The sequence below is a fragment of the Thamnophis sirtalis genome, unplaced genomic scaffold, assembly GCF_051295495.1.
Source record: "Thamnophis sirtalis isolate CommonGarterSnake01/CBP01778 unplaced genomic scaffold, rThaSir2_p1.2 scaffold_2, whole genome shotgun sequence".
In the NCBI taxonomy this organism is placed as follows: domain Eukaryota; kingdom Metazoa; phylum Chordata; class Lepidosauria; order Squamata; family Natricidae; genus Thamnophis; species Thamnophis sirtalis.
Genome location: NW_028261382.1, coordinates 120,864,690 through 120,886,994, shown reverse-complemented (window position 1 = coordinate 120,886,994; position 22,305 = coordinate 120,864,690). Strand labels below are relative to the sequence as shown.

The 22,305-nt window shown below is 39.3% G+C and overlaps 1 protein-coding gene across 1 annotated transcript in view; it reads right to left on the bottom strand.

Annotated features, from left to right (window-relative positions):
* Positions 1–22,305, bottom strand: part of ANGPT1 (angiopoietin 1) — a 147,184-nt gene that overhangs the window by 1,278 nt on the left and 123,601 nt on the right. The window contains exon 8 of the mRNA XM_087706775.1: positions 10,810–10,940. Within this exon, the coding sequence (XP_087562901.1) occupies positions 10,810–10,940 (131 nt within the window). The remainder of the gene's footprint in view (positions 1–10,809; positions 10,941–22,305) is intronic.

The window sequence follows — 22,305 nt, the reverse complement described above, 5'->3', positions numbered from 1 at the left end:
CGCTCCATAGTGCTTTTACAGCCCGCTCTAAGTGGTTTACAGAGTCAGCATATTGCCCCCAACAATCTGGGTCCTCATTTTACCCACTTTGGAAGGATGGAAGCAATAGCAATAGCAGTAGACTTATATACGGCTTCATAGGGCTTTCAGCCCTCTCTAAGCGGTTTACAGAGAGTCAGCATATTGCCCCCAACAATCTGGGTCCTCATTTTACCCACCTCGGAAGGATGGAAGGCTGAGTCAACCCTGAGCCGGTGAGATTTGAACCGCTGAACTGCTGATCTAGCAGTAGCCTGCAGTGCTGCATTTAACCACTGCGCCCCAGTGGTGGGATTCATTTTTTTTTACTACCAGTTCTGTGGCTGTGGCATGATGGGTGTGGCATGCCTAGTGGGCATGGCTTGGCAGGGGAAGGATACTGTAAAATCTCCCTTCCCACTCCAATGGCAGGATACCATAAAATCTCCATTCCTTTCCCACTCCAGGGGAAGATTACTGCAAAATCCCCATTCCCTCCCAACTCCAGGGGAAGGTTACTGTAAAATTTCCATTCCCTCCCCACTCCAGGGGAAGGTTACTGCAATATCCTCATTCCCTCCACACTCCAGGGAAAGGTTACTGCAAAATCCCAATTTCCTCCTGATTAGCTGGGACTTGGGAGGCAGAGAATAGATGGGGATGGCACTAGTCAGAGGTGGTAAATACTGGTTCTCCAAACTACTCAAAATGTCCACTACCGGTTCTCCAGAACCTGCTGAATACCACCTCTGAATGGAAGGCTGAGTCAACCTGGAGCCAGGGGGCAGAGGCAGGTGTCATGTGTGCTTTGCATTATGAATGTGGCACTCATACACTGTCGCATGCACACAGACGCTTTCGGCACATGACGACAAAAAGGTTAGCTGTCACTGATCTAAGTCAAACTTGATTGTGTCACGTGACATATCATGACATATCACAACGTGTTTTTGCCTTTGCAGAGTTGGAGTGGGCATGGCCTGTGCGTGACCCATCCATCTTGTGGGCCACCCGTTTGACAGGCCTGATCTAGTGATTTTGAAGTGCTCACACTAAACATACAATTGACCCAATTAAGCTTGTTGTGAGAACAGAGCCAGTATTTTTGAATGAAAGACAAACTAGGTGAACTTGAGGTTCATTCTCCTAATTCTTAATGTAAAAATTCTGTGCATGTGTAGAATAGTGCAACTGCTTAGAGCAGTACATTTAAGAATTCCATGAATGTTTAATGCAGTGATTTTTTTTTCTTTTTCTTTCTGAAAAATCCATAAAATAACTTCTGGCTACCCTATTCAATAATTTCAGGTAAATATAACCCTTCATGTTCTAATGATCTTTGCTGATTTATATAAATAAAAAAATCAATATGAGACACATTGAGTTCTTCCTGGTTTTTACTTGATTAAGCATCTATTGGAACACAAAACAATTTTAACCCCAGCAGAATCTATATATTATCACAAGAATACTTTCACAGCTTCCCTTTTATTGAACAACTAATTTTTTTTATACCATTTGTAGCCTTTTCCAACTTCAGCATAAAGGTTGCATACAAATTTATTGCCATAAACTGTAGCTGTGGATCATGATGAATATGCTTTTCATCATATTTTATAATAGCAAATAAGAAAATCACCATCTATCTTTATATGTAATATTATAATATTTTACTTTATTACAAATGCTAAAATAATATTATGAATAAGTGGACCCTAATTTTAGCCTGGCCTTACAAATTTTATCACCTACTTTATTTCAAGCTTAATTCCACTTTTCTTAATTAATACAGAAATATGATTTCCAGATAGTAAGAATCTATATTTTTATGTACACCATTCTTCATATTCAACTAATTGTGAGCTAATTGTTATAGAATAGCAAAGCCTTGAATGGTTTCCACATTATCACCATGCAATGAATAAACATATTTGCAGTTCCCAAGTAAGTGTTTAAAGATAAGATTTTGGACATTTTAAGGTTTCCAGCTTAGGTGGTTGCTTTGCACCATGCTACATTCTGTCATATCAGTTCTTGTTATCTGACAACTAGTATTATTTCTATTTATTTTCTTTACTGCAGACCCAAAACAAAATAGTTGCTATCTCTCCTTTAACTTCTCCTTTAACTTCTCACTCATACACATTTTTGCATGGACAGTGTTTTTAATGAGATGTTGGTGCTAGAACAAGCTATATAGCCATTGGGTAATATAATTGAACATTTTTTCTTGTTTGGGTTAAATATTAAAATTATGAGCAACATATCTGAAGCTGATGTCCAGGGTTTTTCAACCAACACTGAATTTTCTAAGAGTCTATGCAAAAAATAAATAAAATCCAATTTCAGCCCTTGGAATTTCTAGTAGAAATAATTCCAGATAATTGATTTTAGAACATAGGACAGAAAGACATTTAAGGATCTGGTCTCCTAGTGGACAATCACTTAAATATGAGCCAGCAGTGTACTGCAGCTGCCAAAAAAGACAACACAGTTGTAGGCTGCATTAATAGAGAGATAGCATCTAGATCACATGAAGTATTACTACTACTTTATAATGCCTTGATTTGACCACACTTGGAATATTGCATACAGTTTTGGTTGCCATAATTTAAAAGATGTTGAGATTATAGAAAGAGTGCAGAGAAGTGCAACAAAGATGACTAGAAGACTCAATGCTAAGACATATGAAGAATGGTTGCAGAAATTGGATATGTTTATTTTAAGAAAAGAAGGACTAGGGGTGTCATGATAGCAGTGTTCCAATATCTCAGGGACTGCCACAAAAAAGGGGTGGGTGGGTGTATTAGTTAACCTTTTCTCCAAAGCACTTCAAGGCAGGACAATAAGCAATGGATGGAAACTAATAAAGGAGAGAACCAACCTGGAAATAAGGAGAACCTTCCTGACATTAGGAACAATTAGAACAATTAATCAGTAGAACTAGTTGCCTCGAGAAGTTGTGGGTGCTGCAACAGTAGAGATTTTAAAGAAAAGATTGGACAACCATTTGTCTGAAATGGTACAGGGTTTCCTGCTTGAGCAGGGGATTGGACCAGAGACCTCCAAGATTTCTTCCAACTCTGTTATTCTGTTATCTGCTGATTTTGTCAAAATGATGTCATCCATATCATGCCACAAGTCGTGATGTACATAGGACACTTCCTTAAGATGAGCCGAGGTGGCACAGTGGTTAAATGCAGCACTGCAGGCTACTTCAGCTGACAGCAGTTCTGCAGTTCGGCTGTTCAAATCTCACCGGCTCAGGGTTGACTCAGCCTTCCATCCTTCCGAGGTGGGTAAAATGAGGACCCAGACTATGGGGGCGATATGCTGATTCTGTAAACCGCTTAGAGAGGGCTGAAAGCTCTATGAAGCGGTATATAAGTCTAACTGCTAACTGCTATTGCTATGAAGAGAAGAGAAAGGGCCTTCTAGTGTACCTTTATCAAATTATGGTAAAGGGAACCAAGATGCAAAAAAACCCCTATATATACTGGCAAATTGCATGGATTATTGCCTTAAAAAGTGTCCTCCTCTCCCAAATTTGAAAGCATGATTACTTGTCAGCATGGAAGGAATTGGAAAGGCACACCATTTATTTCTTACAAATATACAGTCATCTGAGCTCAAATTCTGTCCTCAGCAGGTTTTTTGTTGTTTAAATATTTGTAGCCAAACTGTTAAGAGGTAAACATAGCCAAATAAATCACTGAGAAACAAACATTTCCAGATTCTCCTCCATTGTTGATGGCACTGAAGACAAATGAACTCAAACAATCGAAACCAGGCTTAATTAGATTGTAGGGAATCAGTGTATCATTTTACCGGCAGAGCTTCGTTAGATTCTCAAATGGGCAAGGCGGAACTTTGTGGGAACATGCATGCTTGGTAAAATCACAAGTATTGGTTTTCATTCTTAATGTTTCTAGCTCTCTAAGCTTTACTATTTCACTTCTAATGCTGGGAGATGGGGAGAAGCCCTATGGTTTTTACATAAAACTATTGGATCCTAGTGGCTCAGTGGCTCAGATGCTGAGCTTATCGATCAGAAAGGTTGGCAGTTCGGCAGTTCGAATCCCTAGTGCCACAGAACGGAGTGAGCTCCCGTTACTTGTCCCAGCTTCTGCCAACCTAGCAGTTTGAAAGCACGTAAAAAACAGGGACCACTTTGGTGGGAAGGTAACAGTGTTCTGTGCGCCTTCGGCATTTAGTCCTGCAGGCCACATGACCACGGAGATGTCTTCGGACAGCGCTGACTCTTCAGCTTTGAAATGGAGAGGAACACTGCTGCCAAGAGTTGGGAACAACTAGCACATATGTGCAAGGGGAACCTTTATCTTATTTGATAATATCAGATGCTTTATACTGGTGAATTGATGCAACTATAGCCAATAAAAAATGAAGTTGAGCCATTTTGAACTCACAAATTAATAACGGAATGACCCTCCTTTTCCTTTCAGTTTTCAACATTCCAATACTTAAATCCCCCTATTATACAGGTAATCCTTGACTTACAGCCACAATTGGGACCAGAGTTTCTGTTGCTAAGCAAGATAGTTAAGTAGATCATGCTCTATTCTATGACCTTAATGCCATTATTCTTCAGCAAACTACTGCACTTGTTCAGTGAATCCAGCTTCCCCCATTCTCTTTGCATGTCAAAAGCTACCTGGGATGATTGCAAATAGCAATTACATTACCCCGGGATACTGCAATCATTGTACATTCAGGTTAGTTGCCAAGCAACCAAATTTTGATCAGGTGACTGTGGGGATGCTGTGAAAGTTATCTCTTTTTTCAATGCCATTGCAACTTCGAACTGTCACTAAACCAATGGTTCAATGTCGAAGACTACCTGCAAGAAGCTTTCATATTTATTATTTACTATTCATGTCCACTGATAACCTCTTTGAAGTTAAGGCATGCAATTCAGCCTTACTCTTCTCTGTCCCAATTTCTCTTTTTGTTCATTCAGTCTTCCTTTCTTCTTCCCCCTTTTACCTCTAACCCTACCACTTTGAGGTACAGCATTGCAATAGTCATTAAGAATGCATAATAGAAATTTATTGAACTAAAGCTCACAAATGTAGTATCTCCCCCATTATTCCCATTTTCTCCATTCTTTCTTCTGAGTAAATTATTGTTGTATGAAACTCTGACAATAAATACTTATATTTGTATTGTTTTATAAATATAAATATTATACTATATTATTTCCAGATTAATTTTGAATTTCAGTTTTGGCGGTGGTGTAATTTGATAACTACACTAAGCAGATAAAATCAGCTTTGCATTTTAGATGTAAGGAATAGTGCACAAACACCAGGGGTGGGTTCCTGCCAGTTCTAACCTCTTCTATAGAAGAGGTTTCACAAATCTACAGTGCCGTTTAGAACCGGTTCCAGCACCCTCCCCCCACCCATCTGCGCATCATCAAGATGAAGACCGAGAGGGGGAATTCTGGGAGTTGAAGTCCACAAGTCTTAAAACTGTCAAGTTCGAACACCCATAGGGTGTTTTTTCCTAAAGGGTTAGGGGTGCAAGGGTCTTGTAACTTGACAGCTTTAAGACTTGTGTGCTTCAAATGCCAGAGTTTCTGAACCAACATTTTGGTTGCTAAGCAAGAGCGTTGTTAAGTGAGTTTCACCACATTTTACAAGTTGGTCACGCCCACCCAGTCACATGGCTGGCAAGCCACTCCCACCCAGTCACATGGCCAATAAGCCACTCCCACAAAGCAGGCCACACCTACAGAAGAGGTTTTAAAATTTTTTGAAACCCATCACTGACAAACACTATGAACTATCCATTCCATTCCTCCACAATTATTTGGCCTGTTTTTACTTAAAAAAGAAACCCAATAGATCTCCAAGTATTGCTTCAGTTGGGAATGCAGAAATCTGATCTATTTACTGTTTGTGTTTCTAGAGCCATGTTCCAGTGTGTATATATGTCTATGAATTGGGGGGTTGTCAGAATGGTATTAAAAATATCTGATATCCATCATTTTCATTCATAGCTTTCCTTCATCTCAAACTTTTCCATTCAACTCTTCCTAATGTACAGTTTTGAATATAATTTCCATTATAAACATTTAAAGACAGTATCTTGCTGGTATCATTTTTTAAAAAACAAAATATTGCTCAGTGAGATTTTTCAAAATATCTACTTACCCAATGAAATCAATTTTTTTTACACATTTATGCTTTTACAAAACTTTCATTTTTTTTCAGATGCATCCACATAAGAAAATGACATTTTCTCAGGGTTTTTTTTTTCAAATAGAGAAAGAGAATGTCTCTATATGGACTTCTTTTGGTCTTTTCAATTCAAATGTTTGAAAATCTGGTTTGGTGAATCTATTGACAGCGAAATCCTTGGTGGATATTTTCTCATCAGTCACTTTCACATGAAAGTAATATGTGGGGTGAAAAGTACCCTTTGACAACATGATTTTAATTATTTGAACTGTAGTGGCACAGTGATTAAAACACAGTATTGCGTGAAAATTCATCTCACTGCCAGGAGTTCAATCCTGATTGGCTCAAGGTTCACTCAGTCTTCCATCCTTCCAAAATCAATAAAAGAGGACCCAGATTGTTGGGGGCACTATACTGAGTTTGTAAACTGCTTAAAGAGGGCTGTAAAGCACTGTGAAGCGATATGTAGGTTTAAGTGCTACTGCTTTTTTTCAAAAATCTTATTTATGAGACCAAATTTTAGGGTTCATTTTTGGGTGATGTTAAGGTTGAAAATTTTATTTTCTTACCCCCGACCCCCACCCCCAAAAGAGAAGGATGTTAGCTGCTGATTTTGTTACATTTTAATGCCAGATTACTGTGTAAACCAGGATATAATTAGAGTGACTTGCAAAGGAGGTAAATAATAATCAAGTTCATTGCACATCATTAGGAGAATGCTGTCAGATTTTTTTGCTCCATCGAATAGCAATTTTTCCCCATAATAAAATGCTTAGATACTATTATTTTTCTAATTAAAATATAAACCTTAAATTCTGGATTTTCTACCTAGTCTTTGGAGATAATGGATGAATTCATTGAAGAAGCCTTGTATTCATTTCTTCTATAGCTTGTGTATTTTTGACTACTTCAGTGTCGGAAGAAAAAAAGTCATTGTTTTTAAACACCAGGAATATTAATAACAATAATTAATCCATAACCTTGGAGGGTATACTCTGTTTGAATCCACTAGATTATTATTTCAGCACTTTCTTTTGCATATTTTGCCTTTTTATAAAACTTTGAACATCTCCACCCCTGAATTAACACTTCATAACAAAATCTTTGGGAAAGAATTGGTGCCAGATATATTCTGGCATTCTGCTATTTTGATGTAGCTAACCTTTATTTGGTTACAAAATTATACTTAGGGGCTAATAACCAATGAAAAAGAAAGCAGCTCAACTGATGGTTAACTGTAACAACAACATAATCTTTAGAAATTTAAGACAAAGCTGAACATGAAAGAAGAAACTAATCCTCTTTCTTGTTTGTTTGTTTCTTTTTCTGAGTTAAGTCTACATAAGTGGCTCTTAGAACCATTTACACTGCCAAAAGTATGGATTAGTAGGTAGCATCTATTACTAATCTAATTTACAGGATCAGTCATGCCATTAAAGATTTTGTGGGATTTTTCTTAACAAGTCAAATTAAAGTCTAGAAATTCCAACACAGGATGGAATGACAGTCAACCTAAATTATGCCTGTAGGAATAATCTACTAGACTGTAGATTTTAGAGTTCATGACTGACTAATTTGATTAAGTAGGTTCCCTTTTGTCAGATCTTAGAGGCCATTTATTATCTCTGATCTGAGTGATCCAGTTCACACACATGAATGTTTTTCTCTTGTCAACAGCAACAAGTAATGACTTGCTTGTTTGAATCAGTCCTCAGAGATTAATCCCATCAGATACTATCTTAATCTAATGCAGCACCCATTCAAATTGTAACTTTCCTGGGAAAATGCAGGGTTTTTTTTTCCCTTATGTGAACAAGGTAAAAGATTAAGGGAAAATGTGGACAAAAAATAGAACCAGTGCTAAGTAGCTAACTTATTCCTGATTTGGCTTAGAGTAAAAGTCCAAACAGTATTAGATTTTTTTGGCGCTAAGAAATTGGTATATTGCATAAATTTGTTATGTTATGCTATGCTACACAATTTTACGCTATTATATTATTATATGAAGATTGGCTCATTTCCTGTTTATTTTCTGGAAGTACCTCAAGACCTGATATGTCATCAGGCCTGGAAGTCCTAGGAGAATTGTGAGATCCTGAGATGACACCATTATTGCTGTTAACTTCTAAATTCTTGTAACTTTTATGATTTTTAAATCACTGTTTAATAATGTCTGTCTTTTATATATCATTATTGTTTTATATTTTTGTTCTATGACACCCTGAGGTTGACGACCATATATATTTGATGAATAAGTGAAGAAATGCATACCTAACTATATGATAAACAATGACTAAACACAGATTAAACAGTAATACGGTTTTTTTTCTCCTTCAGTTCTATTTAGAGAACAGGGTGGTAATACACCATGACAAAAATTTACAAATTTAATGGCCAGAAAAAAGATATAGCTAATTAGCAATTATAATTAGTAATTACTGCTGACTGTATAGAGCTTCACTCCTGACTTGCAATATAACTTTATCTTATAATAACGTAATTTCCTGCTATAAATAAATGAAGTGTTGAAATTGATTGTATATACTTGTAACCAGCAATTCAGCTAACAAATTTCATGTTTTGGTACTAAAGTGATTTTAGTATTTATTTGTTCATACCATAAACTATAGTAGTTTAGCTACTCATAAGTAGAAAAAAACAACAACCAACTTTGATTCCAGGTTGTACCGATACTGCTACAGCTAAAAATAAGATCCAATCAAATACTTTGGATTTATGCTAGGTTAATTCGAAAGTAAGTATATGCCTCTGATCTACTTGCTTGATGAAGAAAAAAGAAGCCAAGAATTATATCAAAATTAGAAAAATCTTTCCAAAAGTCATGATAGATGCCCTTTATTCTTATTAAACAAGAAGTGTATTGTAATTTTATATACTAGTGAAAAAAAGCATAAAAAAGGTGGTAGAGGGTGTAGATTTAATATCTTTGCTCCAGGTGTAATGCTGCTAATGAACATCACAAGAAATGATTGCATAAATATCTATGTGGCCTTATGTATTCAAGGAAATAAATAATACGATGTCTGTTTATGTATGTGAATCTTTTCCCAGATCTTCAATAACTTGTGGTTCATTAGTTCTATTCAAATGTAAGTACAATATGTGGCCACAAAGGATTGTGGGAATATTTGTCTATATGAATGGAAAACATTTCCCATTAAAGATCCCTAACTTCTGAAAAAGAAATATCTACTGGAGTCATGTGTTATTATGCTCCACTCTTTTCAAACACAAACACACACACACACACACACACACACAGAAATATACACACTTTGAAGAACTTCATATGAAATGAGAATATAGTTAAAACAAGATTTAATTTCCCTACACGAACCTGCTTTATGTCAAATTAAACAAGAAATGCAATGTGCATATGTATTGTTGTTAACCCTGATTATTTTAATCAGCAGCTCAATTCATATACGCTGTTATTTGCCACAGATACTGTATTCTTCATTTCTTAGAGAAACTACAAAATTCCATTCAGTCTATCAAAGATAGCTACAGAACTCATGTATATTTTATATAATTTATAATGAATGAGCTGTCTATATGGATTGCCAAGACCAACAGAAAGTCTGATAAGGAACTTTACTGTCCAGAATACAATTATTTCTAAGATGAATTGTTTTATTAAGTTATATTCACAACTGGTTTTGGGACCAAGCTATTCAATACATCTTTCTAAGTCTGATTATTGAGAAGTGTTTAAAATATAGGAAGATGCATATGGTAAAACATAAACATACATACTATCCAATCAAACTCAATTAAAACCAGGATCATTTACACATTTGGGCTCCAAAAGATAAACTAATGCTATTCCAAAATTTGCTTTGCAATTTATCAGCAGCTATCTTGCATTGAAAATTGGATATTTTTGGATGTTTAAAAAATCTTATTCTCAGAACTGATAATTTCTTTTTGCTGCCTCAGTATGTTTTTCAGCTTTTTCAGTGGGAGATGTGAAGTATACAGCTACTGATTTTGGTGTTATCTGTGGCATACATTTTCATCATGCTGAATTTTCCTGGGTGATCAGACTTTCTAGACTGAAAAAGCCCAAAGAGATGAGTTTATCATGCTTATTACCCTGTTTCCCTGAAAATAAGACCTCCCTGGATAATAAGACCAATCGGGCTTTTGAGCACATGCACTAAAATAAGCCCTTCCCTGAAAATAAGCCCAGCCCACAAATATTGCAACACAGTAGCAGTGATGAGGTGACCACACTCGCCATCTCCTGCACCTCAAATATAATAAGACCTCCTTGAAAATAAGGCCAAGTGCTTATTTTGGGGGTCAAAAGAAAATAAGACCCAGTCTTATTTTTGGGGAATCATGGTATTTCACTTGATCCCTTGTCTCTTTCTTAAGTATGTGCTTTTAGTTATGGAATAAAAGAAAGCCAAGGGTACAGGATTTAGTTTTTCATATTCAAACTTTACTGAAATCCCTTCAAAAATATGAATGAAAAAAATCATTCAGGAATAGTGTAATTATGTTTCTTCCTCTCCATCATTTCATCCAAACATTATTTATGATTCAGTAATTGGATGCTTACCTCCTGTTAGCATTAGAGCACATTTGCACATACAATTGTCATTGTCAGCATCTTTGGTACTAAAGTCAGCACCATGTAATATCAAACTGCTTTGTTTCCCTGCTGTTCCAGAATGACCCTTGAGATACAGCCTAAGAGAGAAAAAGAAAAGGTTAAGAGAGGGGAGATATTATCAAGTACAGTTATTTAAAAATTGCCCTTGACTTGGGACTTCAAGAAAACAGACGTAGGAAATTTTTGAAATCCGAGAACCAGAAAAGAGATTCTCTGGCATGTTGCTAAGCATTTATTTCTCTGATTCCTTTCCCTTGGCTGAAATTAGCACCGAGGCCAAGACCACCTCAACACTGAGTTATTAATAATGATGCTAGTTGAAGTATACAAACAATGTGAATTCATAAAGAAGAATAAGAAGAAGTCACAGAGTGGCATATACAGAACCTCAAAAATGGTGCTCCACATCAACAGCACTAATTGTTGGAATCTATTTTCTAGTAGGTAAGTGAAAATGTTTTGGATCAGCTTCCCAGAGAAAAGCAGTTTTCTAACATGCAACAACAGATACTTGCATCATGTCCCATATAGAATATAGATGAACAATCTCCAGTTCACCTTTTCTTTCCTTTTTGAAATTTGCACTCAAACTTTAGCTACCCAGCCACTTCATCTTTATCTATCTATCTATCTCTCTCTCTCTCTCTCTCTCTCTCTCTCTCTCTCTCTCTCTCTCTCTCTCTCTCTCTCTCTCTCTCTCTCTCTCTCTCCCTACCTACCTACCTACCTACCTACCTACCTACCTACCTATCTGGCTGTGTGTATAAATATGTATATTCCAGCATAACTCTGGAATGCCTCGAGCAATTTCAACCAAACTTAGTACACAGATGACTTACTCTCTGGAAAAAAAAATGTGGGGGTAAGATACACCTAACACTCCTCGTGGTATATATTCTGTTAAGATACAGCCTATTGTGCCATACTGCCATACTTATTTCTACTGTACAGTGCAGTGGAGTTGCCATGGTAACGGCTTCACAGCCCTCCACAAGGGGTCTCTCTCTGGTAAGGGGAAATATCTAACATTAGAAATTACATTTGGTCTGGACATTTCCCCCCTTAAATAAATATCCAGGCAACTCCAGTTATCGGCTACCCTGTTCTCCTGAAAATAAGAGCTCCACGGATAGTAAGCTCAATCAGGCTTTTGAGCGCATGTGCTAAAATAAGCCCTCCCCCCAAAATAAGCCCTCCTGAAAATATTGCAACACAGCAGTAGCCATGAGGTGACCATGCTCTCCACCTCCTGCATCTCAAAAATAATAAGATCTCCCCCAAAATAATGCCAAGTGCTTATTTGGGGGGGGGGGGTTCAAAAGAAAATAAGACCCTGCCTTATTTTCAGGGAAACATGGTAGTCTAGCAACATAACAGCAGTTGTGGTACATTGTGGTCACCAGGCTCTTTTGCTGTCATTCAACATATTCTATTAGATCAGAATGTCTAATTCTATGGTTATTCCAGGATAGTTTTCATAAAAGAGTTTTTCGGTAGATTCTGTTGAAAAATTGTGAGATCTTAGTCCTCTACTCAATTTATTCTGGAAGATTACTTAGATAATTCCCATTTCAAATAAATATGTCAGATGGCAGTGAAAGTTACATATTGCCTAGTTGTGCTTAAGGGCACGAGGCATGATATTTTGGCATGTGTCTTTTTAAAGAGCTAAACATTGTTTGTGTGTGTGTGTGTGTGTGTGTGTGTGTGTGTTAGAAAAAATGTGGCCAATCAGCTAATTGTGTGATAAACGCAATTCCAAATGTAGGCTAAAGATAAAAAAATATTGGTTATGAAAACATCTTTATAAGACAGTTAGCAGTGCCAATTAGATACTGTTTTCTAAGGCAATATACAAATGAGGCTTGGAAGCAATATATTTTAAAGCTTTTTGTCGGTTTTTATGCACTTTAAATTAAATATAAACAATCTGAATTGAGATTAAAGCTTTCTAGATTTAGTGGTTTGGACATTGATGGCTCATTTTGGTAAATTATCTGGGTTTCCCCTCCACCCACCCAAAGAGGAAAATAAATGCCTATGGAATAGTGCTGAGAGAAAAATGACTTTGAGATATGGTATCTCCAAGCTTATTTTAAACTGTCACAGATCATCAGTACATCACCCATGCTAGACTTACAGAAGCCGATGTCAGCATAAAAGAATGGAACCTGACTTTTTGACATCAGTTAATCAAATTTGGATAGAATATGCCACTAAGAAGATATTAGATAAAAGGCTAGTGAGTGGGGGTTTTTTTTAATATAAATTTTAAATTGGGATATGTGAAACTTCCTTGAGTAATTTGGCAATTCTTGGAACCAAATTGGTGAGAATGGTCATAATAATAAGGACCATCACAATTGTAGGGGCATCAGTATTTGTGAGAGAAGGTCATTGCATGTAAGTTGGTATCATTATCATACAACTGAGTTTGCATTCTTTGTGGAATGTTGTCAGCAGGCAAAGCATCGGGTGTTTATGCAAAGGACACCAAGTTTAGATCATTTCTTGGAAAGATAGAAAACTGGGTGCAAACAGCCTGCAATACTCAGTCTTGTATTTATATTGCAATGTTGACATTGGTGCTCTTTAAAAAAAAACAACTTCAAAAGATGTTTGAAAAGATGCTGCTAAACATTATATTTTTAGGTAATATAATCTTTGAAAAGCCTCATAATACAAATTCTGAAAGGAAGAGACTATACCAATATGTGAGATTTATGCTGCAGTTACTACAAATGTTGGCTATTATATTTCTCTTAATGAAAATCATTTAAATTAATGTAGCTACAGGGAAAAAAGGCTTAAAATGGATTGGGAGCAGAGTAATGGGAGGAGGAGGAGGGGGAGGAGGCTGTTTTTCCCAATGCCATTAAAAAAGGAAACCTAACTAGCCTCTTTCAGCAGGAATGAAATTAGGTGTACTTGATGCTCCCTAAACTTGGTAGTTTTCTTGTAAATGTTTCATTTCCCAAAGTAGGTAACATCATCAGTGCTACCCTGTTTCCCCAAAAAATATTTTATTTAATATCCCTATTAAATAAAAGGGAGGCGGGGGAACCCTTGCGGGGCAGAGCTGAGGATTATGCCCAATTCTTAGCGGACAAAATTGCTCGGTTTCGGTCGGACTTGGACTCCACCCCTGCAGTTCCAGCCGAGGCACAAGAGGATCAGATGGAACATCTCTGGGTTGAGTTTCAGGATGTTACCCCCGGGGATGTGGACAAGGCCATGAGGGCTGTGAGTGCCTCCACCTGCGTACTGGACCCGTGTCCCTCATGGTTGGTTACCAGCAGCAGTGAGGTGACACGAGGCTGGATCCAGGCGGTCGTGACCGCCTCTCTTCGGGAGGGGAACTTCCCCGCCGCATTGAAAGCGGCGGTGGTGAGACCCCTCCTAAAGAAGCCATCTTTGGATCCAGCTGTCCTTAATAACTATCGTCCAGTCTCCAACCTTCCCTTTCTTGGGAAGGTTGTTGAGAAGGTGGTGGCCTTTCAGCTCCAGCGGTCCTTGGAGGAAGCAAACTATCTCGACCCCTTCCAGTCAGGCTTCAGACCCGGTTACAGCACTGAAACCGCTTTGGTCGCATTGACTGATGATCTCTGGAGAGCCAGAGATGGAGGACATTCCTCCATCCTGGTTCTCCTTGACCTCTCAGCGGCTTTCGATACCATCGACCATGGTATCCTTCTGCGACGACTGCGGGAGGTGGGGGTGGGAGGCACCGTGTTGCGGTGGTTCTCTTCCTACCTCTCGGACAGGTCGCAGTCGGTGTTAGTGGGGGGGCAGAGATCGTCCCCTAGGCCCCTAACATATGGGGTGCCTCAGGGTTCGGTCTTATCCCCCCTACTATTCAACATCTACATGAAACCGCTGGGAGAGATCATCCGCAGGCACGGGATCAGATACCATCAATATGCGGACGATACCCAACTGTATCTGTCCGCCCCGTGCCAACTCAATGAAGCGGCAGACGTGATGAACCGGGGCCTGGAGGCGGTTATGGACTGGATGAGGGCTAACAAGCTTGTGCTCAACCCAGAAAAGACCGAGTGGCTGTTGTGTTTCCCTCCCAAGGACTCCACCAATATTCCATCTCTCAGGCTGGGGGGTCAAACTCTATACCCCTCAGAGAGGGTCCGCAACTTGGGAGTCCTCCTAGATCCACAGCTATCATTCGACCACCATTTGACGGCTGTGGCTAGGGGGGCATTCGCCCAGGTACGCCTGGTGCGCCAGTTGCGACCCTACCTGAATCGGGAGGCACTCACAACAGTCACTCGGGCCCTCGTGACCTCTAGGCTGGAATACTGCAATGTGCTCTACATGGGGCTGCCCTTGAAGAGCATCCGGCGTCTTCAGCTAGTACAGAACGCAGCCGCGCGAGCGATTGTGGGTGCACCGCGGTTCACCCACATTACACCTATCCTCCGCGAGCTGCGCTGGCTACCTGTCGATTTCCGGATGCGCTTCAAGGTGCTGTTAATCACCCATAAAGCCCTACATGGTAGTGGATCTGGATACTTGAGAGACCGCCTTCTGCCAATTACCTCCCTGCGACCAATAAGATCACACAGATTGGGCCTCCTCCGTATTCCATCGGCCAGCCAGTGTCGGCTGGCAACTACAAGGAGGAGGGCCTTCTCAGTAGTCGCCCCGACCCTTTGGAACGAACTCCCCGTGGAGATTCGTACCCTCACCACCGTCCAGGCCTTCCGCACAGCCTTGAAGAACTGGCTAGCCCGTCAGGCCTGGGGATGAAGATAGTTGCCCCTCCCGAATGATGAATGCATGTTGGTTACTGTTTTTTATTATATGTCTCTTTGTTATTGTCTGTATTTCCCCTTCCCTGATTTTGTGTGAGCCGCCCTGAGTCCCCTCAGGGAAAAGGGCGGCCTACAAATCTCAATAAAATCAAAAAAATCAAAAATCAAATAAGACCTCCCCAGATAATAAACCAAATCAGGCTTTTGAGCACATGTTCTAAAATAAGCCCTTCCCCCAAAGATAAACCCTACCTGAAAATATTGCAACACAGCAGCAGCCATGAGGTGACTACGCGTCCCGCACCTCAAAAGTAATAAGACCTCCCAAAAATAAGGCCAAGCACTTATTTGGGGGGTCAAAGGAAAATAAGACCCTGTTTTATTTTGTGGAAAACACGGTAGTAAGTAATGGGGTTTGTCCTGAGCTACATATATCCTCCTTTTTTTGGTAGGGATAAAATTCTTAGTGTTTTGGATAGAACACTGGATGTTGCATTGTTCATTTTCAGATCTTCTGACTTTTGATGTTGATTGATTGATTCTATGTTATTAGATGGTTGTTGACTCTTAGTAATGAGATAGATTTTTTTCCATGGTGATCTATCTTTAATCCACTCCATCAGCTCTTCCAATGGTGCCCCATCACCACTATAACTGAATCCATCCATCTTGCTACATGTCATCCCCTTCCTTCCTTCCTTCCTTCCTTCCTTCCTTCCTTCCTTCCTTCCTTCCTTCCTTCCTTCCCTCCTTCCCTCCCTCCCTCCCTCCCTCCCTCCTTCCTTCCTTTCTACCTCTCCAACATCACAGGCTTCTCCAGAGACTAGGTCTTTCCATAATGTGTCCAAAGTATATTGTGCCTTGACTGAGAACTATGAGTTTATTTGTTCAATGTCTCCTTTATTTGCTTTCTTGGTTGCCCATGGCATTCTCAGTAGTCTTCTCCAACACCAAAGTTCAAAAATTTAGATGTAAAATCCATTAAAAATGTGTGCTTGGTGTCATCTCCACTAGCTAGAGCAGATGAGGAAATCATCTCCACAGGAGGGCTAAAAAACATCTGTTGAGTTTGGCTGTAATCACCAAATTGTGCAAGGCTGATTGTACTATTCCTCCTCTTTCTTATAAGCCAGTGAATCAAGCAGGCATTTGCATATCCAATGTTATCTTGTTGCCTGGGCTTAAAAAACAAAACTTCAGCCCTTTTTGCCTACATTGTGGTTCATGCAAATTCCCATAAAGTTCATCTATTTTACTTTCTACTTTTGGAATATATCCCTATGTATATTGTATACTTACATCCCCTTTCCTTATTGTTCCATATTCCCACAAACTGTGTTTGCACAAAGCAAATGTTAGTGTCAAGCCCTAAGGTTGTGATGCTGAACCTATGGCACGTGTGCCAGAAGTGGCACGCAGAGACATCTTTCTGGGCATGCCATCCATTGCCTGTTGCTCTTCCGGGTTCCGCCAAGTTGGTCTTTGCACACACATGCATGGCAGAAACCAGAAGAACAGATGACTAACGCACATGCGCATGCTGGAAACCAGAAGCTCTGCTTCCCAACGTGCACATGCGCACCAGGGAACTGCTCTCCCAGTTTCCGGCACTCCCACACATGCACCCCAGGAAGCTGCTCTTCTGGTTTCTGGTGTTCCCCCACATACCCGGTGCCAAAAAGTTTCACCAACATTGCCCTAGGGAAAATCAGAAAATCCAGGGAATAGGGGCTTCTATTTTCATGATGTCGTATTCCATTGAACCATTGAGAATCAAAACTCCAGCATCAGTTTTGGGCGAGAAAAAGGTCACAGGATTTTTGAACTTCAAATGGAAGTCAAACCTTAGATTTTATCAGAGAATGGAACATATGTTAGCAACTAGATGAAAATTCTCTTTGCAATTCCGCTAATGTTACACATAAATAAGTCTGCCTCTGTGTGTTTCTAAAATGGACTATGTTATATCTGAGATTATATATTAGAAGGCTCTACAAAACCTACGAAGTTCATGTGAGTCTCTAAATTGCCTTTGAATGTCTTGAAAAAGCACATGACTCAATTTCTTACCTTGTATAAAACCGATTCAAATATTTTGCTTATGAGATGAATCAGTCCCAATTCTTTTTTAAATATTTTTTTTATTTAAAACAAACACAAACACAACATCCTTCTTTACATGCTGTAGAAAGTGTATCAGTTGGTTACAAAAAGACTTTCGTGCATCTCTTCCACAGTCAACAAACATAATTCATATTAACTCAAGCATTTTAACTCAAATATTTATACATGTCACCATCATCATAATATTTAATAACAAATTTTCTAATCCTCCTTTCCAAATCACTGTTTAAAATTTACATCCAGTTTCCTTATGTTATACCCATATCTCTATCTCTATCTCTATCTCTATCTCTATCTCTATCTCTATCTCTATCTCTATCTCTATCTCTATCTCTATCTCTATCTCTATCTCTATCTCTATCATCTATCATCTATCATCTATCTATCTATCTATCTATCTATCTATCTACCTACCTACCTACCTACCTGTCTGTCTATCTATCTATCTATCTATCTATCTATCTATCTATCTATCTATCTATCTATCTATCTATCCGTTGTTATTCTTATCCCTCCTTTATTTGACTATATCCTGTATCATAACATTTCCCCCCTGATAATCAAAACTTTAACTGTATCTAACTTGGTTCTTTTTTATTAACCTTTATATATAATCCAAAGGGATTTCTAATCTTCCTTACATGGGTACCATTCCATATTCATATCCAATTATACTCATCATAACACTTATAAGATATGAGACTGTTTTGTTATTGGAAAGATACAGGTTGATAGATGGAAGAATATAATTTAAAGCTAGTTAAACTTAGTGAAATGTATCGACAATAGATATAGTTTAAATAAACAATTGATAAAAGTTCCAATTCTTTTGAGTCAAGTTGTCAGTATTAAGGTTCACACATCCCAGGACAGGGATTCAGCTGGTTCAGACCGGTTCGAGCGAACCAGATGCTAATTTTACATCTGGTTTGCTGAACCGGTAGTTGCGAAGACTGGCTGGCTCTGCCCACCCTGCTACACCCCTCCCAGGAGTCTCCATGTGGCCCATTTTGGATGCCAGGTAAGTGCAGGGCCCATGTGGAGACTCTGGGAGAGCAAAAAATGGGTCTCCCAAAAATTCTGGAAGTCTGGAAACAGGCCCATTTCTGTCCCTCTGGAGAGTGGAGGTTTAGGTTTAGGTTTCGTTTTATTTATATGCCGCCCTATTCCCAGCAGGACTCAGGGTGGCTCACAAACCCAAGAGGGGAAGGGAAACACAAGAACTATAAATACAAGCATTTAAAATAACCAACAGACACACAGTCGAGAGGGGAAGGGAACTCATCAACCCCAGGCCTGCCGACACAGCCAGGTTTTAACGGCTTTTCGGAAGGCCTGGAGAGAGGTGAGGGTCCGAATCTCTGCGGGGAGTTCGTTCCAAAGGGCCGGTGCTGCCACAGAGAAGGCCCTCCCCCGGGTAGTAGCCAGATGGCATTGGCTGGTAGACGGAACCCAGAGGAGGCCAACCCTGTGTGATCTAATGGGTCTTTGGGAGGTAATTGGAGACCAGGGGAGGCTGTTTTTGCTCTCTTGGAGGCTTGAGGAAAGCGTCCAGAGCCTGGGGTGGGCAAAATGCCCCCACTGTGGTTCTGGAGGCTGAGTAGGCCATGCCCACCATGCCCATTTCCACCAACAACCGGGCAGAGAAACGGTTGCTAAAATTTTTGAATCCCACCCCTGACACATCCCTAGTATTATTTAACAAAATATTGTATTTACCTTCCATTTAACAATTACCTGCAATATTTTATGAACTATGCATTAAACCCTTTTATTGTTAAAAATAACTAAAAACTAATAAATACATTAATATTATAAACATCCAACCACGATAGGTAGGTGGGGCTTTAAAAGTATTGCAAAAAGAAATTATGACCCTCTCTTATTCCTGTTTATGTTATCAAGATTTTCCATCCTAAGAAGATCATGTGCTTTACAATAAGTTCTCTCTGGACCATCACACATTTTGGTTTTGATTTCTCTAGTGTTAATGGTTTAATAGCCTCTTTCAAATTATGCTTTAGAAATTGGCTGCAGCACAGATGGAACGTTGTGAGATTATGGCTGCCAGCAGGCAGAATGAAGAATAAGAAAGAAGTGAATGAGTTTAATGCAAAATGACAAACAAACAAAACATGTTGCTTGCTACTTGTGCATTTCAAGATTTGACAGCATCTATTTCAAGAACTGGGTTAGCGCATGTATGTGCCAACATACAAAAAGCAGGACTATTGTTTGTTCTCCTTTGACATTTTCATTGCCTACTTTATGCAAAAGCAGAGTTCAATGGAATATGTGATCTAATTAGTAGATTAGAGTTTTTTTTAAAAAAAATTAGCTGTCATGTACTCCATCATGACAATCTGAAATACGCTATCAGAAATGGTGAACGTAAACTGTGAATACATAAAATAAGGAAATCCAAACAGACTCTTAATGGCAAAAATAATTATGTCCTTCCTTTAAAACAGGGGTGTCAAACTCAAGGGCAGGATCTGCTCCACAGGGTGCTTAGATCTGGACTGTGGGATCGCCCTGGAAACAGCAAAAGACCAGCCAGTGAAAACCCTCCAGAGCTCCATTTCCGCTGGCAGAGGATTGCAGGAGGCCATCACAGCTGAAAACGGAGCCTGGGAGCCCATTTTTACTGGCAGAGTACTCAGGCCATCACAGGTGCCCCCAACACGAGTGATGTCAAGCTGGGCATGCTAACCATAGCCACACCATCCCACGCCCCAAGGTCAAACACAACCCTGATGCAACCCTCAATGAAATTGAATTTGACACCCCTGATTTAGAGAAAGCCAAATTGAAGAACATGCAGCAATGGCCAAACTAACAGCATATAGTATATACAGACGTAAAGGTAAAGATTTCTCCTGTTCAATGTCAGACTTTAGGGGCCACTCAGTTCTGTTTCTTAGCCAAGGGAGCCAGCATAGTCCAAATATACTTCCATGGTCATATGGCCATCATGACTCCACACTGAAGCACACAAAATGCTGTTTCCTTCCCACAGAAGTAGTACCTATTTATCTACTCCCCTTTGCATGCTTTCGAATTGCTAGGTGGAGAGGAGCTGGGGCAAATAATGGAATTCATCCTGCTGTGCAAGACCTGGTCTCAAACCCAGGTTATCATCTTTCACTGCATAATGGAAACATAACTAATTTCCCAAAGGAATGGCTTACTTATATATCACACACTGCCCTGCAAGGCAAATTAAGATATTTACAGTGTTTCATTTTGGAATCACACACTGTCCTACTAAACAGTAAATATTACCTAGTTTGGTAATGAAACATCTGCAAGAAAACAACCAAGCTCAGAGAGCACCAAGGACTCCACAGTTCAACCCCGGCTACATATATTCTTAATATCATCAAATATTTAACAATTATGCAGTACATATTCTTCCCAACTCTGAAGCAAAGACATTTTCACAAGACATATTAACATGATGACTTTTCAATTAAACAACAGCAGGGTGAAAGCCTTCTTGATCTGGTGAGCTTGTTCCAGAGGGCAGACATGCAGTGGTGGGATTCAGCCAGTTCACACCTATCCGGGAGAACCGGTTGTTAACTTTCTAAGCAGTTCAGAGAACCGGTTGTTGAAAGAAATCTATTTTTTTTTCACTTTACAGGGCTAATCCTGTAAGGAAGGCAGGAAGGAAACGTTCTGGTGTTGATTCTAGCCTAATCCTTATTTCTCTGCTTACAGAAACTGCCTCTCTGGTTAACCCTTATTACATTGTAACAGCTAAGTGCCCATCAATGTCAGTGACTGCCCACTCAGTCACATGATCACTGAGCCATGCCTATCCAGCTGGTCATTAGGGCAGAGAGCCGGTTGTTAAATTATTTGAATCCCACCACTGCAGACATTGCTACAGAGACAGTCACCAACGAGGTCATAAGAGATAGTTTTATTTAATTTAAGGAATTCAGGACACGCCAACCCAGATGTTTTGAAAGCAGCCCCTCAAGTAACCAGACCCTATGCTCTATCTAAATCTAAAAGTATCCATCCATGATTATATATAAATCAATGATTGTTCATGTGAACAATAGAAGTTGTGTGAATCCAGCTCTAGCTGCAGAATCAAGCCACGATTTGTGCAAACCACAATTTACTGGATCAAAGATCATCCAAACATGTAAGCTACACATCTGGTTACCCTAACCAAGATATAGGATATTCATATATGATTTTTTTTAAAATGTAAGAAATGCTAATTATCATTGTTTACCATTTTTCCAATCCAGGATCATATTTCCTTAACCAGCAGTGAACCTCTAAGATTTAGTTAATCAGAGCAGGACAATCAAGACATGTACTGTTCCTGGAAATGTTTATAGCTATTTGAAACAAATAAATTTGGCCTTGGAATCCTTCTGCTTTCTAAGGACATTGTGGTTATTTTTTAAAAAGTGCCAGGATGAATTATGTGACACTAAGACCCCAGTTAAAAAAACACAAACAGCCCGTTAAACATATTTCTGCTCCCATGGCGTCAGTTGTGGCCAACAGAGCAAGATATGAGTGA